At 34.4% G+C, this 25,133-nt stretch overlaps 1 protein-coding gene across 3 annotated transcripts in view; it reads left to right on the top strand.

Annotated features, from left to right (window-relative positions):
* The window catches only part of MALRD1 (MAM and LDL receptor class A domain containing 1), a 930,868-nt gene that overhangs the window by 449,287 nt on the left and 456,448 nt on the right, over positions 1-25,133 (top strand). For all 3 annotated transcript variants that reach the window (XM_050804020.1, XM_050804022.1, XM_050804021.1), the window contains exon 19: positions 12,249-12,336. In XM_050804020.1, the coding sequence (XP_050659977.1) occupies positions 12,249-12,336 (88 nt within the window). The remainder of the gene's footprint in view (positions 1-12,248; positions 12,337-25,133) is intronic.

Raw genomic sequence — 25,133 nt, forward strand, 5'->3', positions numbered from 1 at the left:
TAGAAATTTGATTTAAGAGGAATTGATGATTCACTCTTATCTCAGTTATTAGGTCAAGTAATTTATATTTATAGGACTTTTATTTGCATGTGTGTGAAAAATTATAAAATATCTCAGTTATCAGGCAAAGGACTTTATGTCCCTGGGAATCCACTTGTCCTCTTTAACACAGAACTTAGATTAGATTATTAGCTCTTAAATTTTCCTAATTATCAGAAAATCCTAAAGTCTTATACAAAAATGCAGATTCCCTACAAGCACCAATATTGAAAGCTATAGAGGAGAATCCTAAGAATCTGTATTTTTAGCAAAAGCTGGTAGTGGTTCTGATGGTAAGAAAGACAAATTGGGGAAACATTAGATTAAATGATGTGTAAAGTAAGTGCCATGTGATTAAATGTCACAATTTATTTTAAAAATTTCTTGAGATGAATTGTAAATGTGACAATTCATTCTAGCTTATCTCCTAAATAGCATCAAGGACCCTATATTCTCTCTTTGAATTGCATTACAAAGATGCTAACTTAAATGCAGTCAGTGGAAGGTAGCTGAATCACAAAAAATGATGGTGTGTCTTACAGTTAATAAGAGCTTTTGTTAATGGTGCAGATTTTATCTGTGCTTTTAGTTCTGTAGAAAGGAGAGGGTGTCAATGCACTATCCCTTTCTAGCTGGTAGCAAACTGACTGTATTAGTTTGCTGTTACTATCTCTATAGAATATTCCACACCTCCTTCCCTCTGTTTTATCTGCTTAGCAAACAGTTCTATCCTTGATTTTGTTCAAGTAGATTTCCTTTCCTGATAACCATATTTTGATTACCAGCTGGCATAAATATTCAGACACATGTAGAGTTACATTTTAATTTTGTATTAAGTAACTGGCATTTTGTTTTATGGTTACTTTCTGGGGATACTGTCCACTGAAGACCAGATGCAAGCTGAATATAGTGGGAGACACTGTAAGAGGCTGGCATGAGGCGCTAGTGCTTATTTTCTTCTACTGTAAAATGCCTGGGCATGAAGGGGAAAAGGCCTGGATGTAATTTGATCTGGAATTTCTGACCTAATGCTTTAAACGGATTTCTGATTTGAGGCACTGCTTGAGACAAACTCATCCTCTTAAATAGGACCCTGGGGCAGTGGCTGGACCCCAGAGTACATGAACAAAAAGTAGAAATCAGGCTTATCTTGTGACAGATGAAGCTGAGGTGACTGCTTGAATATTTACCCCAGGCATAACTGAGATAAAGGACCATCCTGCTGAGCTGCCAGATAATGCAATGAGAATGGTTTTCATAACTAATTCCCAGTTTTCAGGGAAAGTAGTATACTAATGTTTCAGAATTGAATACTTAATTTTTATTTTTGTATGTACAGATATATACTTGATGAGTTTGGGAAAAGCATTAATGGACAATTTCATCAGTTTGATGTATAGAGATGCTGTCTATCACTTAGCTTAATATGAATATGTGGCTCTATACAACAGTGTGTTTCTTTTTTCTTAGTTGTGTGACTTACTGCCATCAAAAATCCCATTATACAAATGTGTATAATGAGAAAGGCTGCAACATAGTTTAGTGAAATTATGATGAAAGATGTTTAGCAAAACTTTGACCAAATATATAATCAAAAATAGTTAATTTGCATAGCTAGTCTACAAAGTACCTAGGATCTCATGAACTGAAGATCCAGAAAGTTCTTGCAAATGGAATTTTTTTAATAGAAAAGCCAAAGGGCTTTCATATGAAAGAGCAGTTGGTTGTTCTACTGCCACATCTTCAGAAACTGAAAAAGAAATACAAAAACAAAAAGCCTTAAGAAGTTTATGACCCTCAACATGTTGAAAAATTAAATTACTTCAAATCACATAAGTAATGAAATATCTCTTAAATATTCAAGGATAACTTGGGTTGCAAGGTCTAAACCACCAAAAAGATTTTACTCTAGATTTCTAGAATTAAAATTATCTATTTTTTTTCAAGTAGTTAAGGAGTGATGTTTAGTTTCTATGTTAAAGGGTTTGCAACATTTATGAATATTCCTGTGTTCTTATGATTCTTTGGTCTTGTAAGGTCTGTTATATATATTAGCCTTATTGTGAGGAGAAATGTATGTTAAATTATAGACTTTGATGAGCTAAATTCCCCCACTCCCGAACTACATTATAATGTACACATGATGTCACGGTTAATGTTCAACATACCCTCAAATACCATTTTGGGAATCAGTGGCTTAGATGACACCAAAGCATTTCCATGTGTAAGTATTAAAAAAGATAGCATTAACATTATATTTTTATTTTCAAGGATGTCAAATTTGAAGAGCAATTACAAAGTGGACAAGAACTTGACAATAAAAAACTTTAAAGTTACATTTCAAATGAAATACTATAATTTTAAAGAAGAAAATATTATTAACAGCATTGGTTTTTGTTAAAATAAAAACTTTACCCACATTAAATTTAACATAATTTAATTGAGGAAGGAAAGATTCATGAATTGGGCAGCACTCAGAACCAGGAGCAGTTCAGAGAGCTCCACCCAGTAACATGGGCAGGCAGTACTTGTAGACAGAAAAAAGAAGTGACATACACAAACAGCTTGATTGCTTAGAGCTCAGCATTTGCCTTGTTTGAGCATGGTGTGATAAGGCGTTTGCTTTATATGGACATGGTCTAATCATTTGTGCTGAAGTTTGGCTGCTGTGATTGACACTCGGCTATGAGAGTATACTCTTAGTTAATTGCAGGTTGTTTACATAATAAGTTAGGTTGCTGTTTGTTATGTAGGGATTCAAAGTACTAAGGTACTAAGTATGGAGGAAGCTTTAAGCCAAATTTAATTTAATCTGATAGTTTCAAAAGCAGTTATTATTTTCACTAAAATGAGATTTTAAAATCTAAATTGAAAAAAGTGTTTATTTTGGAAAAACATTTATTTTACAGAACTTGCTCCTCTTGTAAGGGTCCAAGGTCAGTTACATAATGAATATTAAGGTGCCAAAAAAAAAAAAAATAAAGTGTGACACATGTAGAAAATGTTATATTATTATTATAATGCTAACCACTTGGTAGATGTTAAAATTTTATAGTAAGAATAGTTATTTAAATATAAATAACTGTCTAAATTGGTTTTGTATTATTTGTATAGCTTCCTCTGTCATTTAACACCTATTAGTGACTATGTGATCAGTAAAAAAAGCTAAGAAGCCTAGTAAAAGAGAAAGTGAAAGTAAAAATTTGAATCATTTGGACCTTTTAAACCAGTCAAGAATTAGACTCTTTGACTGTTTGGACATCATTTAACCAATGGTCTTTCTATGGGCCTATGGATGAGTTACTTAAATTTTGTGGTTCTCGTTTATTCAAATGTAAAATAAGAATTTTAGATTCTAAATGTTCTCTATGGACCCATTTAGTATTAAAATTATAGATTTAAAAAAATATGTTGTAAGACTGGCCACAACTAATAGCTATTATACAGATATGTAACATATATGATATACATGTATATCAGATAGATAACATATACATGTATATCTTATATGTTTTAATTTATATTATATATTTTATATGAATTATATATTATGTATTATTAAATATAATTCTGTATAATATAAATTAAAACATATGCACACACATATGTATGTATGTGTGTATATATATTTTAATTCATCTAACAAATGACATTGATATTACTCCAGATAGAAAGTGATGCTTGATAAATAACTGAAGATTGAAGGAAAGGACTTGGAAATGAAGGCATAAATTGGGGAATGGTAAAAGGAGGATGGTCATGACAAAACTGTATAAATGTAGGTAGAAGTCGAATTGGAATTCAGGAACTAGGCTGTGTAAGGAAGAGAAAGACACGGTTTCAAAGCAAAAGGATGCAGGATTTGTCGGCAGTTTAGATAGTAGTGTGAAATATTAACGTAATCAGTGTCTTTGGCACATATTTGTTTTTTCGATAGTTTTATGTTATGTAAAACAGGTGGGATATGGCATGGCACCAAGTGTAACACCAACAGTTTTAGTTGAAAGGAGAAGTTTCATTTTTCCTTAAAATACATTGAGAGCTTATAATGTGCTAGTTACTGTGCTAGATGCTGTGTTTGCAGCCCTTGTGTCCTTCAGTGTCCCTCCTGGAGGTTGTCCTTAAAGTCTCATAGGGAAGACAAACACTAAACGCACAAATACTTACGTGATTATAAACTATGAGAAGTTTGTAAAAATAAAAAGAAAATAAACCTCACCTTGAGTGGTCAAGGAAGGCTTCTCTGAGGAAGTAACATCTAACCTGGAACTTCAGATAGAATTTCTAATTCACAGTAACTAATGGGTGGGCATATGGGACACTGAGCTAAAACAAAAGACAAATGTGGGTTAGTTAAGGTTTAAGTAGGGTTTAAATCTATCTTTTTTTTTAAATTTCTGCTTTAGGTCTGCATCAGTGTTAAGCTGCTACATAGAAACATAAAAATAGCGGTAAAAATGGGATTTGGTGTCTCCTTTTACAAAGAGAATGAAAGGCTTATGATTTTTGTAAAAATACTCGTATATTAAAAATAATAAATTAGAGTTCAACTCTTTTCTTTAAAAATACTTTTAATGGTATGGAAGATAAAAAATTTAGTCTGTTGATGGGAAAAAATAACATTTAATAATTTTAAAACTATGCTTCCTAAATAAGAATTTAATTTTGGCATGTGTGAGCCTATTGATTGGACAGTATTACATTATATTCTGTTAAAATCTTATTATACCTTATTAGGTCATTTTAAAATAATAATAACATTTACTGAAAATTTTAATCAATAACTCTGAACCGTCTTCACCTTTTTCTTGAGTATCAACTGGACCTTTTTAAATTAAATCCTTTGTAACCTTTAGTCAAATAGGTTCCATATAATTTTTAGGATTGGAAAAACTGAAACTGATTTGTCCTCATTCAAATAATATATGAGATGCGAAGTGGGTTACAGGGTATATGGGTTCTCTGAGGGTATTTTAAAATAGCATATGAGTGTTCAGAGTTTCAAGTAGCAAACTAATTTCAAGATGATCAACATTTATTCTTCTTAAAATTCACTTAGACAGGTTTCAGGAAGGCATTGTTATGTATTGGAGGCAAAAACAGAAATGTGACCCAATTTTGGCCTTTTTTTTTTTTTTTTTTTTTTTTTTTTTTTTGTACGCCTAAAAACACACAGAGGAAAATGGAACTGAAATGAACTTTGTGGTTTGTGAATCCTTTAAAAACCGCAAAAAGCAAATTAATCTCATATGACTTGAATACTTAGAGATGATATGTGTGATGATATGTGTAATGTAAGACATTTGTTTACATTTCAAATAAAGATCAGCTCCCCACATCCTCCCTCTTTCTCCCTCTCAATGTGTGGATTCTCTTTCACTCAGTAAGATTAGCAGAAAGAATTCTATGTAAGTAAAAAAACATGTCTGAGGTTTTGAATGACCCAATTTCTTAAACCTTTTTTGATTTCTGTTTTAATATTGTTATTATTTACTCTCTGCCCTCAACACAGCAGAGGCCTTGATGGGAAAAGATTTTGTGGGCAAGTGACAGGTGGGTGGTCGAATCTGGAAGACACTAACAAATGAGACTCCTTCCTCAGAAGAGTATAAAATGAGACATTTTATTAGGGGAAGGGAGGCTGAGTTGATTTAACCATTCCAATGTGCAGATATATTAGAAGACAATTAAGGGATCATAATGCTTCCAAAAATGAAATATTTCAACCATGCAGCACCATCCAACTGCGCTGTTTGGAGATAATTCTCCATGGATTTCTTCTGTTTGGCACAGTTCAGCCTTTGAGCAAAGGGCATATTTAAATGGTCTTTACCTTGAGACATTTGCTTACATTCCAGAGTAAAAATAAGCTCTCCTTGCCACCTCTCTTTCTCTGGAGGGGAGAATGGGCAGACTTGCCAGCAGCCTATTCCAGCTACAGTCTCCTCATTTTGGATTCCTCTCCTATGGGTGTGACTGTGTCACATGCAGGTAAACATCCAGGCCTCCTCATGTTGCCCTGTGGAAATGGAAGGTACTTCTCTGGCTGTTGCTTTTTCTCGTCTTTTCTGTAATATATATATATAAATAAAATAGTGGCAGATTAACTCATTAGCTTCCAAGTAGGGTAAAATCTCAGGCCCTTCATTCTTTCTGCCTTAAACTGCACAAGGACTGGCAAACCCAATGGGAACCAGGCATGGGACATTAATTGAAAAAAGTAGGTGATACAGTTTGGCTCTGTGTCCCCACCTAAATCTCATGTTGATTTTTAATCCCCAGTGTTGGGAGTGGGACTGGTGGGAGGTGATTGGATCATGGGGGTGGGATTTCCCCTTACTGTTCTCATGATAATGAGGGAATTCTCATGAGATCTGGTTATTTAAAAGTGTGTCACACTTTCCCCCTTTCCCCTTCATTCTCTTCCTCCTACTCCAACCATGTAGGAAATTCTGGCTTCCCTTTGCCTTCTGCCATGGTTGTAAGTTTCCTGAGGCCTCCCAAGGCATGCTTCCTGTACAGCCTGTGGAACTGTGAATTGATGAAACCTCTTTTCTTTATAGATTACCCAGTCTCAGTTCTTTACAGCAATGTGAAAATGAACTAATACAGTAGGTGAGGTTTAAAATAATGAATGGCAACTGACAACCTTGATGTGGGTGCATAATAGGGTAGACTAGTGTCTGCAGCAGCTGAGGAGCAATGTCTTCTTGTGAGATACCCTACTTTTAAAATATTGGCAACCAGTCTGACTCAAGAACACTGATGGAGTTAAGCTAAACTGTTATGGACTGAGTTCAGCCCAAGGGCCACCATTTAGTCTTCTCTGTCGTGAATGGTGAGATAGTCAGGATGGGGATGAATTTATTTCTTCCTGGTAACTATGGGATCACTTGGCACAATGCCTAAGTAGGCACTCATTTTTCTTTTTTGAATCAAAAATTCTCAGCAAGCTATAAGCCAGACGTTAGCTAAGAAGAAATACAATGTAATGCCAAAAGATCAACATAAATTTTGTCATGATTTTGTTTCCCAAAATAAGAACATAGATTTGGTAGACGTCATATTTTTCGGTCAGTAATCCTCTTATAGTTCTTGACTACTTATCTATCCCAGCATTTTATTTTGTCTCTACTGTTGCCACAATGTTATTATTATTATCCATTCCTGCGCCCAGTTTCTCACACAGTTTTAATATGGCACTTATGGCTCTTGTTTTATGATAAATGGTTTTCATATGTCTACTATAGTAATTGAAAAACTCCAATTATTCTGCAGTCTTGTGTATGTGATAAGTCAGCCACAGAGTTAGAGTCATAAAATTTGTCAGGCCAAATCTGAGTTTTATTTCATAGAGATTGGTTTCAGGGTTATGTAAACAATTGCAAAGATGATTTAAAAAACAATATAAATTGTATCCAGCAAATACTTCCCTCAGTATTGACCTAAAAAGTTTGCAGTTCTAAGGTGACTTTCTAAAAATTCCCAAGAATTGTAGGTTATGTGGTTAAATATTAGATAGTTGTCTGGATGTGTTTATAAGAGTTTACTTAACACCTTAGTCAGGTGTTAAAATGGGCTAAAAGAGAGCTTCATGTAATGCCTTTCATTCTGTTTGTGCATTTTTAATTATTGGAAAATCCAGTGAAAAATAAGTGGGTGTCATTAAGAAGTATAAGAAAGAGTGTAAATATTTTTCCTCTAGGAAATTATAAGTGGATAGCCAGAGAAGATTGTTCATAGCCAAATTGGCCAAATTGAAGAATAGATTGAGATTCTTGAGATTACTATATGTAATTTATTGTTATAAAATGCCACACATTAAATTAGCATTTGAGAAAAAAGTGAAAGTAATAGACACATTGATGACTTATGGCAATAGATATAGAATAAATGCTTTGTATTTGTTTATTGAGATATGATTTAAAGGTCAATTTTATCCTGTTTAGGTGAGCAGTTCTATGAATTTCAACAAATGTACAGTTGTCTTTTGGGATTCAGAGGATCAGCTCCAGGACTGCCCCCATATAACTAAATCAGTACATACTCAAGTCCTGCACTGGGAACAAAGTGTTGGCCCTCTGTATACACATCTTTCACAGCCACAAATATTTTTTATTGTGTGTGGTTTAAAATAAGCCACACATAAGTGGACCAAGGCAGTTCAAACTCATGTTGTTTAAGAGTCAACTGTATACAGTTGTGTAAGCAACCGCCACAACCAAAATAGAGTATATCTCCTCCATTCCCCCAAATCTTCCATTTCCTGATATAGTCAATCTCCTCCTTTTATACCCACAGCTTCTGTCAACACAAATCTGATTTCTTTCCTAATTGATAGGGTTTGGCTCTGTGTCCCCATCCAAATCTCACCTTGAATTGTAATAATCACCATGGGTCAAGGGTGGGACCAGGTGGAGATATGAGGGTGGTTTCCTCCATACTATTCTCACAAGATCTGATGGTTTTATAAGGGGTTTCACCCTTTGCTTGGGTCTCATTCTCTCTCCTGTCACCATGTTATCTTCCCCTTCTGTCACGATTGTAAGTTTCTTGAGGCCTCCCCAAACCTACAGAACTGTGAGTCAGTTAAACCTCTTTTCTTTGAAAATTACCCAGTCTCAGACAGTTCTTTATACCAGCATGAGAGTAGTCTAATACACCAATAATTCTAACTTTTCTAAAACGGCATAAAAGCAGTTGATAAATGATACAGGCTTTTGAGTCTGGCTTCTCTCACTTACTATAATGCTTTTGAGGTTCACAGCTGTTGTTGCATACATCACTGTTCCTTTTTGTTGCTGAGTGGTATTCTATTGTATGAATGTACTGCAGTTTGCTTGTCTGCTTACCAGTTGGAAGATATTTGGATTGATTTGAGCTTTTGGAGATTATTAATAAAGCCTTATAAACCTTATTAATGGGTTCTTGTTTAGACATGTCTTCATTTATCTTGAATAAAGAAATACTTACATGTTCATTGCCATGTCATTTGAAAGTGTATGTTTAATTTTATAAGAACCTGCCAAATTAGTTGTATGATTATGGCTGTGCCATTTAGGATTCTCATCAGGAATGCATTGGAGTCCCAGTTGCTACACAGAGAATATGTGCTTTTTATAAATTTTAAACTGGAATTTCTGCCTTAAATATAATGTATCTTTATATAAAATATATTTGAGACAGAAATTCTTGTTTAAAATTTATAAATTTATAATGTATCTGAAAATACATTATAGTTATAAAACATACCAAAAAACTGATATGTTGTGTTGGAATTGTGTAATATTTTACAAATACATGATGGCTAAAGGGACAGTAAGCAGCAGGTTGAATTAATTCAGTTTCTCTTATGAGTTAATGGAGCCTAAACATGTGTTTGTGTGTGAGGACAGTCGTTTCCATATCATTTAAAATTTTTGGTCAGTCATTCAGAGTTTCCTAAATATATAGAAGGATGAGTTCAGGAAAGTTGCTAGAGCCTTGTTAATGTTTAAACCTCAAAGTTCCTACATGGTTGGCAAGGCCAGTCTGTCTTTACTTGGAGCAGGTGGCAGCCCATGCAAAGAACAACTTGGATGAGCTGGTTCACTTCATAACATTTCCAAGACGATGATCGTTCCAATATTAGTAGAATTGACCTGTACAGATAAGGCAGGTCATTTAAACTAAACTGGATTTTCAGTTGTCCTTTGAGGCACTCTATAAGGTACTGATGGGACTTAGGAGTAAAATTTGGCTTCCCTAATTTCCAGAATAGCAATACTATCTTACATACAATGTATAATGCTTGTGTTTTGATAATCTTCTATTCATTCTGGGGGAAAAAAAACATCATAAATGAAAGTGACATTTTCATAATAGAGGCACTTGGGTTTATACTTCTTGTGGTCATTTTCTTAGGATTAGTATTTTAGAATAATTTACCAAGCTTTTTTGCAAGACTAAATTAAATATAGGGTTAAAGTAGGGTTAAACTTTAACAGTCATAACTTTTTCCTGAGGTGTGATTATTATCAAAAAGTCTTTTAAAAATGCTTTTCTTAAATATTCAAAAGAGATTGAGACTATCATACAAATGGACAAGTTTGGTATCTCAAATTGTAACTATTGTTCATTAATTCTCAAGAATGCTAACATTTAGGGGTTAGCAAATTGAAGATATTTTGGTAAAAATTATGATTAAGTTGTGTATTAGAGCAAAACCAAACTGTCTTCTGTCTTGGATTGTTTCTGTGTCCTCCCATTGGCTTTGAATGCAGACAGGAACAATATTAAAATACTTCTCATGCAACATCAAGTAAATTCCAAAAGAAAAATGCCTTGTGCACATCACATTCTCTAGCATGTTACGGCCCTCTCTGGGTTACAGAATTTTGTCTGAAGTTTTCATAGATAGTCAATTATTTAATTTGTGACTATATAAAGACAATAAAAACATCTTGGAACAATTGACTCCGAACACCAGAATGGAGCTATGAATGTGTATATATCCCTAAAGTTGGTTTACAGCTACTTATATTTACAACAACCTCACTCTCTGTGAAGTGGGATGTTAATACCAATTTTCTATGCCTTCTTATTAATAAGGTAATGATAATCATGAGGAGTAAGACCAAGTCAATAGTATTTATTTTTATTTACCCTGGTTTCTTCTTTATCTTGCTGTTTCTTCTAAGCCATTTGTAAGCATATTCTGTGTTGTATTGCAGTGGGATTTGCATGTATCAGTACAGGACATTTATTAGTGATTAATTTGTATTTGTACCTTTTCACCAATTGTTCAGCCAACTCTATTTTAAAAAATAAAACAGAAAATGTTTTTCTGTAGTATGTTCTTTCAAATTCTGTCTGCTAGTTTAGGTTTATGGAAATTAATTGTATGATTTTGTACTAAATATTCTTTACACATTTTTGTTTTCTCTTCCTATAATGCCTTTCATTCATGATGATGGTGGGAAAAAGGATGCATTTTTATGTTTGGAGAGACTCATTGTAAAACAGCAGGACACTTCCTGTATAACACCATTAAATGTTGTTCAAACAATGTTAGGTGGACTATCTTTGCCCACTAGTTCTATGCAGAAAGATTTCCCAAATTAATTAATTTCCTTAGTGACAAATCAGGGAGAAAATCCTGGTAGACCTCAAGAAAGAGTAGAAAGTTGGGGAAAGTGTTATGAGGTTTGAGGTCAGCAATTTGACCTTTTAAAACTTTCTTTCTCAAGGAGAATGTCAACAAATAATGTATGTGGTAACTTTGAATGAAGGATAGAGCTTGAAAAGTAAAACTGCAACTCCCACATATAACATTTGTGAGGAAAATGAAATGAAAACATATGTTCGTATAATGATGGGAAAACATAATGTATTTTTCTAAGTTTGAGTTTGCTAGAAGTTCTTTATTATTAAATTATGCTGGGATTCCTAGTAAGCATGCAATGCATTTGCATAAGTATTAAAATAATTCATCATGATTAATTCTATTACAGTAAATCTCAACCCTAATCACAATCTACCATATACTACAGTGGTTTGTCTATATGTGATATTTCGTATTTTACTAAGTTTTGGTGGAACTGCAGCTCCTGTAGCAGCACAAATGTCATCTGACTTCACTGTGGTTAATGTAGTCCTGAAGGAGATCTAATCACGATTAGCCAATTTAATAAAGTGTTACAGAATCAGTGTCATGTGAGAAACCTTTAAAGCTTTTAAAAATGTATATCCTAGCAAGTAACTCTGGTAAAATTGGGTTTCTAGGAAGATGAAGAGGTTTAACTTGGGAAATAGATGACCCAGGGGGATCAGGGGACAATTATTTGCCTTCAAATACTTAAAGGACCAGAAGAAAACTACACAAATCTAGAACTAATGGCTGAAAGTTGTAGGGCAGTGGATATCAATCTAATATGCTGAAATTTCAAAAATGGAAACTCATCAGAAAGGCAATGAGCTCCATGAGTCTAACAGGCTCAGTGAAGTATGGAGGTTTCTGTTACTAGAATTATTCAAGGCAAGATGACCACTTATGGAGACTACTGCAAAGTAATTTTTTAATGGCACGGAAGGTTATATTTGGGTAAATTCTAAATTCCTCTTCATCCATTCCATAAATTTCCCTTACCACATAAACACATTTCTTCTTCTTCTTTTTTTTTTTCAGATTTATTTATTTATTTATTTATTTATTTATTTATTTATTTAAGATATTGGTGGAGGCTTCAGTGGGAGATGGCTTCACTGGAGATATTGCGATTGATGATCTGTCATTCCTGGACTGCACCCTCTACCCTGGTAAGGGAGAATATTTCACTTTGGAGTTATCTCTAAATCTGTTTACTTGGAAAACTTCCAAGGAAATCAATATTTCATTTCTACAAAATTTCCAACATGACCTTGCTTTTATTCTTTTTCTCAAATCTATAACTCTGGAAAAGATATTTTTAGATCCTTGCTAGTAATTAGTTTTAAAGTGTCAAACATAGTGAAGCTGTTTGAATCACGTATGTCTATGTCTTATCACATGCAAAGTACTAGAAAATCATGTCTGAATTTAAAATGTGATTCCATTATATTTAAGGAGTTATAATAACCCAACCATTTGCCTTATATTTACATCGTATTGGATACTTTATTAACCTCTCAGTTTACTCTCTGGAAACACTTTAAATATTTCTAAGGATTGTTGTCAACCATCTGCTCACTATATTACAGGTTTATGTCTATTAAAATGACATAAATGACATGTTTTCCAGATTTATGTATCCACTTTCAAACTTTCCCCTGAACTCCAGACTTATATACTAACTACCTACTCAACAGCTTAACCTGGATGTCTAGTAGGCATCTTAAAGATAATAATAGAAAATAACCTAAAATAAACACAACCCAGGCCTTGAATAGTGTTATGAGGAGAAACCCATTCTGGGAAGTACATAGTGATCTAAGAAGACTGGGTATTAAACTAATGGAGTTTGGCACTCAGACTGAGAACTCTTAAAGTGCACGATAAGAGGGAACATGATCTCCTCCCTGGAGTGATCAGAGGCTGGATCCCAACAACATTCTCAATTGCTGAAAACTTAACATCCATCCCCGCTCTGTCATCTTAGCCTCATTGGTCAGCGGAGCACCAGCTCCATCCCAGGCAGAGTCAGTCAGGGGATGGGGCCAATTCCAATATTTTCAGTTGTAGCTATGTGACACAGCTCTGATCCTACCCACCACTCAGCGTCCTAACAGGATCTGTTGGTGTCACCACTCTGTGTTATGATTTTCATAGGACTCTAGAGACAGCCAAATCCTTCTCTTGAAGGCCAGTAAAACAAGAGGCAGAATTGAGCAAATTTACCCTTACCTCTCAAGGCCTAAAAGTGAATTCCTGATTACCAGTTGCCTCTCAATCTTGCCATTCCTGCATACCTCCCTATCTCAGCAAATGACAGTTTATGTCTAGCTGCTTATTCCATATTAACAAATCTGATTTATATTAACAAACTCAGTTTAGAATTCACTCCTCATTGCCCTCACCACTTCCCCCCTTGGTCCAAGCAACCAGTGTCTATGCATGGATTATTGCAATTGCTTTTTAAATGATCTCTCTGCTCCTACCCTTGTGCACTATATTCTGAAAACAGCAGCCTACATGTTCCTTTTCAAACTTAGATGAGATTAGGTCATTCAATTGTCAGAATTCCTATGACTCTATCTCATTCAGAGCAAATCTCAAACTAATGATAGCTTCCAAGGAATAAATGAATAACCCCTTATACCTCTTGAATTCACCTTTCATCAGTGTATATCTCATTCACTTTTCCCTACTACAAAGGCCTCTTAGCTAATTCTTAAGTACTGCAGCCAATTTATGGTGTATTAGTCCATTCTCACACTGCTAATAAAGACATACCCGTGACTGGGTAATTTATAAAGAAAGGTGGTTTAATTGACTCAGTTCTACATGGCTAGGAAGGCCTCAGGCCTCACAATCATGGCAGAAGGTGAAGGAGGAGCAAAGTCACATCTTACATGGTGCAGGCAAAGAGAGTGTGTGCAGGAGAACTCCCCTTTATAAAACCATCAAATCTTGTAAGACTTATTCACTTTCATAAGAACAGTGTAGGGTGATTCAGTTACCTCTCAATGGGTCCTCCCATGACATGTGGGAATTATGGGAGCTATAATTCAAGATGAGATTTGGGTAGGGACACAGCCAAACCGTATCATATGGTTGGGACTTTTCCATCTACTTTTCCCTGTTCTTGGAACAGGTTTCCTACAGATGTCTCTCTTACTCCCTCCCTTACTTCCTTCTGGTCTCTGCCAGAGTTTCTTCAGGGAAACCTCCTCTGAACACACACACACACACACACACACAGTTTCTTATCTGGCATTTTCTATTTATATTCCTGGTGTTATTTTTCTCCATAACACATATCACCCTTATAGTTAAATATATATTTTCCCCCATATTGATGTTAGTTGCATGAGAGCAGGTGTATTACCTCTTCATTATTTCATCTCCAACACCTACAACAGTATCTGACACATACTAGTACTCAACAAATACTTGTTGGATGGATAAGTAGATAGAGGAATGTCAGTAATTTTAAATGTTTTATGTACTCTTGTTATGTATTTTAGTTTAGTTTTAATATTATTGCTAAAACATTAAATATTTCTATGTGCCAGAGACTATATTATATATCAGTCAGCTTTTGTTGAAAGCCAGGTCTCAGTAGCTTATGACTGCATTTATTTCTTGCTCTCAAGCGTGTGGGTTGGCATAGAGAATAAGAGCAAAGACACAGATAGACAGACAGATAGATCCTAATCATAGCTCTATGTAATTTTATGTAGCTCTTTTCTATGTGTCTCTGTTTCATGTGGTCCTATCTCTCTGAGACCCTGGCTAAAAGATCAAATGCCTATTTGACACATTTCATAGAGGATGGGGAAAAAAAGTGTATTTGAAATTTCTATTGGGACATGGTATACATCTCATTGTGTCTGTTCATGTTCATTATCCATTGATCAGAGCCTAACAATGGGGCAGAGAAGTATTTTCCACCTCCAGGGAGCTCAGCAAGGGTAGGAGAGAGAGAAAATCTTACAAGAAAGGGAGGTGGTATGTAGGGACAGTATTACAACTGGTCACTCATGCGTATTTTATCTTACGTAATCTTACAATGTTTAGAGAGTCTAGAAGAGTGCCTGGTCCAACATAGGTGAATAGATGTTGTATATGGAGTAGGATTAATGCCTTTATTATACCAATTTTATAGAGGAAATTGAAAAGGAGATAACCTGCTCAAGGGTACCTAGCTGTAAAGTGGCAGAACACAGTGACTGCCTCTTGGGACCATAGTGTTCACCACTAGTGTTACACTGCTCATCAAATCTGCAAGGAAGAGGCTACAATCTCCAATTTACAAATATGAAACATTAAACTTAAAGAGCGTAAGTAGCCTGGATGAGAATACCAAATTAGGGATTGGATTGTGATTTTACCTAAGCTGGTCTGATTTCAATGGCCAGGGCTTCCCCCACATTGCCCCCAAATCTGAGATTAGAGAGAATCACTGTGACCTCAGAGGCAGAAGAGACCAAAAAGAGAATACAGAAAAGAAACGTGAGTCACCATTGAAACTGTTGTTGCCCTGATTATCCTGCTAAATCCATTCTGTGGCTCACAGTTCCAAGGAGAGGTAAAATAGCTACTAGAGGCACAGACACAGATGTGATATATCAGTTACAGAGTGTTAGTCCCAATTTGCTGTTTCAAGTTTTGGAAGAAAAATAAAAAACTTTAAAAACTGTATGAACTGTGTGTTTTTTGCATTGGCTTTATAACAAAATAAACTATGGGTCTAAACCACAAGGCTTGTTGAATCCTTAGGTTTGATAAAGGAATTTGATGTAATCTTGCCATAAGATGAAACAAAAATAAAAATTGGGCTCTTCACAAAAAATGTTACTCTTGATGCTTTCCAGTCTTGTTTTTTTTTTTTTTTTTCATGGCATCATGTTATGTGAAGTAAGAATCATGCTTGTAACTTCTCTTAGGGCATTGATTTCCTTTCAATATTAACTCATTATTTGTTTATAGCATTATTCTTCCTTGGCCAATAAAACAAAGCAAAAATAAATAAAAATTCAAAGTCACATACACACAAACCAAAATGTTGACCTAATCCCCAAAATTAGGATTTCTATCTTACCTACAACTTTTATTTTATAGAAAATGACTGAGCAGTAGATTATTTTACTTTTCTTTGTTACTTCAAAATCAACCTTTTCCCCTCATGCCTTCCTTGTAATTTTAATGAAAGCAGTGTTCTACAGCAACCTGGGCTTGAATTTCCAGTCATCTTTGACATTCTTCTTAAGCTTGTTCGGTTGCAATTTCCACTGACTACAACCGTAAGATATTTCTCAGACCTGCTTTTTTCCATTACTCTGACTCGAGACAGTATTGACTTGAATGAAAAGCAAATATTAGACTAAATATGTTATTAATTTTCCCCAGTAGTTTTTATGCCCTTAACTGAGTTTATTTTCACTTTGTCTTAAAACATCATCATTTGCTCTTCCAAGTCTTCTCTCTCATATTCTAAGCTATAGATGTTTCTGATTTAATTTTCAAATCTTTCTCAATTATGAATTATACCTGCTTTGTTTCAATACTTTTATAATATTGTTAATTTATTTTTCCTACTTTATTAAGATATAATTGGCAAAATGGTATGTTTTGACATGTCTGTATATTATGAAATAGTTACCACAATCAAACTATTAATAATTAACACATCTCTAACCTCATATAGTTACTCATCCTCTGTATGTGTGGTAAGTAAACTTGACTGGGTGTGGTGGCTCACGCATGTAAACCTAGCACTTTGGGAGGCTGAGGCGGGTGGATCACCTAAGGTCGGGAGTTGAACACCAGCCCAGTTGATGTGGTGAAACATGGTCTCTACTAAAAATACAAAAGTTAGCCAGGCATGGTGGCACACACCTGTAATCCCAGCTACTTAGGACGCTGAAGCAGGAGTATTGCTTGAACCTGGGAAGCGGAGATTGCAGTGGGCCAAGATTGCGCTACTGCACTCCAGCCTGGGCAACAGAGCAAGACTCTCGAAAAAAGAAAAAAAAAAAGCAGTTAAAATCTACTCTCGGCAAATTTCAAGTGTACAATATCTTACCAGAAGTTACTCTTCTGATAACTGAAAGTTTGTACCATTTTACCAACATATCTCCATTTCCTTCATCTCTCAACCTCTGCTAACTACCTCTCTACTCTCTTCTGAGTTCAACTTTTAGATTCCTTTTACATGTGCAATCATGAAGTATTTGTCTTCTGCGTCTGTCTTATTTCACTTAGTGTAAAGGACATGGCATTATTCTAATTTCATAATGACAGGATTTCTTTTTTTTTTTAAGCTGCATAATGTTCCAATGTACATATATATCACATTTTCTTTATCCATTCATCTATCTCCATACATGTAAATTGTTTCCCTATTGTGGCTCTTGTGAATCAGGCTGCAATGAACATGGGAGTTCATTGGAGTCCAGATATCTCTTTGAAATAGTGATTTTTTATTGCCCCTGGAAATACACCCAGAATTGGAATTGCTGGATCGTGTGGATAGTTACATTTTTAATTTTTGGAGCAACCTCCATACTGTTTCTCATAATGGCTGTATCAGTTTACATTCCTGCCAACAGGTATGAGTGTTCCCTTTTCTGCACATCTTCACCAACACTGACTATCTTTTAACTTTTGATAATAGACATCCTAACAGATGAGAATTAATATCTCATCGTAATTTTGATTTGCATTTTTCTGATCGTTACTGATAATGAGTGCCTTTTCATATGCCTGTTGTCTATGTCTTCTTTGGATAAAAAGTCTATTCAGGTATTTTGCCCCTCTTAAAATTGGATTATTTGTTGTTGTTTTTTGTTTTGTTTGTTTTTGCTGTTGAGTTGTATAAGTTTCTTACGTAGTTTGATATTAGCTCCTTATCTGTTATATGGTTTGGAAATACTTTCTCCCATTGTGATTTTGTACATGATGTAAGATAAGAGCCCAATTTCATTTTGCTTTGCATTTCTTTAACACCGCTTATTGAAGAGATTATTTTTCCCATTGTGTATTCTTGTCATTTTTCTTATAGATTACTTGACTGTATATGTGTAGGCTTATTTCTGTGCTTTCTATTTTGCTCCATTGGTCCATGTTTCTGCTTTTATGCAAGTACCATGCTGTTTTGATTACTATAACATTGTAATATAATTTGAAAGCAGGAAGTATGATGCCATCAGTTTTTTTCTTCTTGTTCAAAATTGCTTTATCTAGTTGAAATCTTTTGTAGTTCTGTATGAATTTTTGTCTTAGAGACAAAGATTTGAGGATCTTAGAGGAAAAGCTTTTAGCTTTTTACCATTGAGTGTGATGTTAACTTTGGGCTTGTACAGAGGTTCACTTTTACCCACATCCTCCCAATACTTGTTAAAAGCTTTAAGACTGTTACTGTATTGAGGAGTATTTCTTCTATTCCTAATTTGTTTGGAGTTTTTATCATGAAAAGATGTTAAATATTGTCAAATGCGTTTTCTACATTTTTTTACCTGATCATAAGATTTTAAGACTTCATTCTGTTAATGTTATGTATCACATTTATTAATTTTCATGTGTTGAAGCATCTTTATGTCCCAGGGATAAATTCCACTTGGTCATGATATATGATTCTTTTACACTGTTGTTGAAATCAGCTTGCTAGTATTTTGCTGAGGATTTTTGCATTTATATTCATCAGTCATATTGGCCTGTAATTTTCTTTCCTTGTAGTCTCCTTTTCTAGCTTGGAATCAGGCTGATCATAAAAAATGAGTTTGAAAGTGTTTCTGCCTCTTCAGTTTTTGGAAGAGTTTGATAAGGATTGGTATGAATTCTTTAAATATTTGGTGGAATTTAGCAATGAATCCATCAGGCCCTCAACTTTTCTTTGGTGGGAGATTTTTGGTTAATTGTTCAGTCTCATTACTCATAATTCCATCTGTTTAGATTTTTTATTTCTCCTTGATTCCATCTTGGTAGGTTGTATGTTTCTAGGAATTTATCCATTTCTTTAATGCTATTCAATTTCTTGGAGCATAATTGTTCATAGCAGTCTTGTATGATCCTTTGTATTTCTGTGGCATCAGTTGTAATGTCTCATTCTGATTTTATTTATTTGGGTCTTCTGTTTTTCTTATACCTAAAGGGTTGTTAATATTATCTTTTCAAAAAATCAATTTTCAGTTTCATTGATCGTTCTATTTTTTTTCTTATCTTCATTGTAATTATTTTTGCTCTGATCTTTATTAGTTCCTTCTTTCTGTTAACTTGGAGCTTATTCTTTTTCAAGTTCCTTGAGGTATAAAGATACATGTTTTCTTTGAGATTTTAAAATATCTGTTTTTTTTTTTAATTTTTTATTTCTTAGGTATTTTGTACCACAAACTTTCCTCTTAGAACTGCTATTGCTGTATCCCATAAGTTTTAGTAAGTTGTGTTTCCATTTTCATTTATCTCAGATTTTTTATTTCACTTTGATTTCTTCTTTGACCTATTGGTTTTTAAGGAGTGTGTTGTTTTAATTACTGTGTTTGTGAATTTTCCAACTTTCCCCTGTCTTTAATTTCTAGTTTCATACCATTGTGGCTAGAAAAGGTGCTGGATATGATTTCAAACTTCTTTGTTTGTTAATGCTTGTTTTGTGACCTAACATAATATCTATCCTGGAGAATGTTCTGTGTGCTCTTGAGAAGGTGTATTCTGCTGCTGTTGAATGAAATGTTTTGTACATTGTTGTTAGGTCAATTTGCTCTAAAGTATCATTTAAGTTCAATGTTTCTTAATTGATTTTCTGTCTGTATGATCTATCCATTGTTGGAAGTGGGACATTGAAGTCCTTTACTATTATTGTTTTGCTGTCTCTTTCTCCCTTCAGATTTATTAATATTTGCTATATATTTGGGTTCTCTCATGTTGAGTACATATGTATTTACAATTATATCCTCTTGATTAATTGACTGCTATATATTTATATAATGACTTTTTGTCTCCTTTTACCATTTTTGACTTAAAGTATATTTTGTCTTATATAAGTCTGGCTTCTGGTGCTCTTTTTGGGTTTGCATTTGCATAGGATGTGTTTTTCGTTCTTTCACTTTCTGTATATCTGTCTTTAAAGTCAAAGTGAGACTCTTGTAGGCAGCACATTGTTGGATCGTGCTTTTTTTTTCTCTTAATCCATTAAGACATTCTATGTCTTTTGATTGTACAGTGTAATTTACTTACACTTAAAGTAATTCTTAATGGGTAAGGACTTACTATAGCCATTTTAAAAATTCCTTTCTAGCTGTTTCATAGATCTTTTGTTTCCTTCTTTCTCTCTTGCTGTCTTCCATTGTGATGTGATAATTTTCTGTAGTGGTATGCTTTGATTGCTTTCTCTTTACCTTTTGTGTATTTACTATAGGTTTTTGCTATGTGTTTAACATAAGGCTTACAAAAGCCAGCTTATAGTTAAAGCAATTCATTTTAAGCTGATAAAAACTTAATTTTAATTCCATACAAAAACCCTACATGTTTTCCTACCCCAACATTTATGTTTTTGATTTCACAGTTTACATCTTTTTACATTTATAATATTTAATAACTCTAAATTCAGAATACAGAATACACACTAGTACTGTAATGTTAATATGTAAATCACTTATAACTCTAAATGCTAAAAGATAAATGTTAAAAATAACTATAACTTCAGTAATTTGTTAATGGATATGCAATATATAAAGAAATTCTTATTTTTAATCTAATCCATTAGATGAAATTAACTACATTTCCAGGGATGGTAGGAACTTAGCCATGTAATACATTTCTGTGGTTCTTTGCATAACTGTACAATGATGCTATTACCTGAGGAGACAATTGTGAGAAATGATGATAGAGTTAAAGAGATTTCCTTATATCTTGAATCAGATCTTTAGATTAGATTAGGAATTACTCTGAGACATTTATATTAAAAAGTGTGTATCTCAAAAGAAGTATTTGCTTTTCATTGTTCTTTCTGTCCTTCATTAGAAAGGCCAGAAGTATATTTTCTTTAGCTGAACACACATGGCAAGAATTTTCTTTCTTGCACTAAGGATTAATGGTGAGATAACTGGTTTATGTAGAAAACTAAAACATTGACTACATCACAAAATACTGTCTGCAAATTAAAAAATAATTTATGTGCTTTTTATTCTCTTTTAAAATTTCAGATTTCAGCATGCACATTAGAATTGTTAGTTACTAAAATGATTAGTTATTAGAATGTAAGTATTATATGAATATCCATGTTTAAGGTATTATTAGTACTTTATTTTCTCCAGGATAACTGTTACTAAAGCAGTGGCACATTGTACAACTGATGATGCCTTAAAATTGATAAAATATGATGACTATTTTAAGGATGCTTAACATAATTTTTATGATGTCCTCCCCTACCCCTCACACATTGAATGTGTTGTTTTGTTGTTGTCGTTGAACTGAGTTGATTACATTTTTGGCATTCCTCTCTCATAAGCCTCAATGTCTCACCAGCTTTATTTACAAATGGTGTTCAAGTCTTTATTTTGCAGCGATGAATGTTTGTTTCAGTATGAATCAAAAAGCAAGGGGAACAGTGTAAATACTGTTGGCTTTACTTTTAAGATATCATTTGCAGCTTTTCATCTTCTAATATGCTGTCTGGTATATTCATTATATTTGTCTCAGAATAATAAATTACGTGAAAGCACTGTGTTTTGAAATATGCCTTTCTTTTGTACTTTCTAAAAGAGGTATAGACTCAGAAGAAAATACCAAATTATTGGAAGGTTTTGCAGTTTAAGATTTCAGGACAAAAATAAAGAAATTTGAGCCTTGGTGATTGCAATCTTAAATATTTTGGTTTTAGCTTCTTTGGTGTCATCTGTAAAGTGATTTGGCATATACATAGGAAAGAAAAAATTGGCCAAAGTCTGTGATATGTTCAATTAGCAGTTTTATTGTGTTCCTAGAAAATAAAATTGGACAAATTTTTCACTTAACCTATTATAAGTTAAAACTTTTACATTGTTTTACATTCTCTCTTAATTGAGAGAAATGCTAAATATTAAACATGGAGAAAGTTGTCTAAATGGTTAGTTTTCAGCTTACAAATTTTCCATCTGCTACTTCAGTCATTTGTAGTCACATTCAAATATAGTAGAATACCTGTAAAGATGGAAAATGTCATTGAATCTTTGTTATAAAGCAAAAGTATTCCAAAAATTATTGATTGGCTACCAGAGTCAGAAAAAAAAATTGCATAGTTTGTGGCAAACAGCTATAGCACAGTTATTATAATCGTATCCAAAGAATAGCTATGCTTTCATAAAACCTTTTCTCCTAGAAAGTAGATCTAACACAGACACTTCAATACAATCATACTACACATAATTCTTTCAGCTTATGGATATAACTCTAAGTTATTGTACTAAGTGAAATAGAAGAAAGGTGTGATATTCCCCAAAAGCTATAGATATTTAAAAATTTTAAATTTTCTAAAGAGACTATTTAAGCTTCAAGTATGCTTTTAGATTTTTACATTAAATATATTTCTTCACTCTGAAAGTCACAGGGAAAACATACATTGTTACCTACAGATAGACATAAAGTACAATGATTCATATTGGTTAAGCAATTCAGGGATAGTATGGCTAAAGTTGGTAACAATTTATCAAGGACTAGGGATGTTAAAATGTTGATTTTATTTGCTTAACTATCAATGCGGGAATGACTGTTGGGGAGTGGAGGAGTCTAGTATAAAACAAGTTGGAAAATCTGTTTCACCAGAGAGGTTATATTATTAGTGTAGCCTGAAGTTTATCATATTTGTTACAGTGAATTCACAGAGTGAGGACTTAGAACATTGAGTCCCTCTGGAGCCTGAGACATCTACTTATGAAATCTTCCACATGACAGATGTGCAGGTAGTTTGGTTCCCCTGTGGCTCAGGGATGTGGAAGAAGATCAGATCAAACCAGACTAATCTCTACTTCTTAGTGAGTGCAAACTTGAGTCATAGGCATTTCATCTTTTCAATTTTTGTTTCATCTGCAAAGCTTTTAGTGTTCTTTGTTTACAGAGACTTAAATCTATCATTGCTACCGACTTTAGCCTTATTCTAAGCAATTATAGGTCAACAAAACCCTAAAAGCTTTGCAACAAGTTGAATATTTGCCCTACCCCACAATTCGTATATTGAAACCTTAATCCCCAATGAGACGGTATTTGGAAGTGGGCCCTCTGAGAGGTAATTTGGAGTAGATTAGGTCATGAGGATGGGGTTCTCCTGATGGGATTAGTACTCCTATAAAAAGAGAATGAGACAGGAGCTCTTGCGCACTCTCTCTCTCGCTCTCTCTCTCTCTCGCTCTCTCTCTCTTTTTCCATATACTGCATAGTCATGTCTAGCATCACCTGAGTTAAGAGTGTGATACTTTAGAAAATACTCTTCTAATTACTTGCAAAGTTAAATGACTTGACCTCATGTACCTTAGAGGAAAGTCTAAACAATGTGTGAGGACCAGAGAGTCTGTCAGGAATCTTACAGTCCTTGTCATGCCTTGGTCACACTTGAAGAATTGGCCTGACCATGTTTCTGGATTCTGTTTTACTTCCACATCACAGAATCTGTGAAATCAGCTGCAACTCCATCTTCCCAGTTACAACCACCACCAATTGCAAAGTTCAGCTCCAGAAGGAGAAACACTTTTCTCAGTTAGCCCTTTTAGTGCTCTTCTCTTCAATGCAAGACATTGGACTTACTTAGTTTGTAAAATTTCCTCATTCTGGTGGAGTAATAAATAAGGAAGTAATGAGAATAAGGACTAAGAATTATAAACTTTTACAATGTTTTCGCTTAGAGTAGTTGTTCTTTTACTTATTCTCTGAAACCTTTTTAAGATAAAAATGAATTGTCTCTACTTTTCCTCGGTATGAACTCATTGGTCTCTCTTTCAAGTCATCCAACTTATGTCCATGATTTCTCTCTAAGGGTTATTTTCCACTTAAGTTGAAATCAGGACTAAAGATGCAGTTCAGACTGCTGGTTTTGCTGAGCACAGTGGCTCATGCCTGTAATTCCAGGACTTTGGGAGGCCAAGGCGAGTGGATCACCTGAGGTCAGGAGTTTGAGACCAGCCTAGCCAACATGGTGAAACCCCGTCTCTACTGAAAATACAAAAAATTAGATGGCCATGGGGGTAGGCGCCTGTAATCCCAGCTACTCAGGAAGCTGAGGCACAAGAATCACTTGAACTGGGAGGCAGAAGTTGCAGTGATCTGAGATCGCACCACTGCATTCCAGCCTGGGCAACAGTGAGTCAGTCTCTCTCTCTCTCTCTCTCTCTCTCTCTCTCTCTCTCTCTCTCTCTCTCTCTCTCTCACACACACACACACACACACACACACACACACACACACACACACACACACCAAAACAGACTACTGGTTTTAGTAGTATGGAAGACCAGATAACCTAAAAACTGTAACACTATTTATTCCTAGAAATGTCAAATATAACATAACATGCATTGATTTAAATGTCAAGCTGAGCTTAAAAAGGAGAAATCTCCAGGTGAGAGAAAAAAAGAGAGGGTACTGAGAAATAGAATGGAAAGATAAAGCCAGTGCCAGAGTTAGGGAGTAAGAGCATATGGGATGGACAAGGTGGAGAAAAATGGGAGAGGAGAGCCAGAAGTGAGTCAATTGCAAAACAACCACAATTAGGCTGATGACTCACTTCTCAACAGCAAGAACAGAAGTCAGAGGACAGATATAATTTTCAGAGTTCTGAAAGCTATTAATTGTTAGCCTAAAGCAAAGCAAAACTTTTTCAGGAAAGAGGTTTAAGATGGCATTCAAAGGATAACACACACACACACATATACACACACACACACAAATATTATTTCACTGCAGCAGATTCTGCAGTTCAGACAAATGAACTATGTAAATGTGAATCTCAGAA

Source organism: Macaca thibetana, chromosome 9 (genome assembly GCF_024542745.1).
Source record: "Macaca thibetana thibetana isolate TM-01 chromosome 9, ASM2454274v1, whole genome shotgun sequence".
NCBI classification, from domain to species: Eukaryota; Metazoa; Chordata; class Mammalia; order Primates; family Cercopithecidae; genus Macaca; species Macaca thibetana.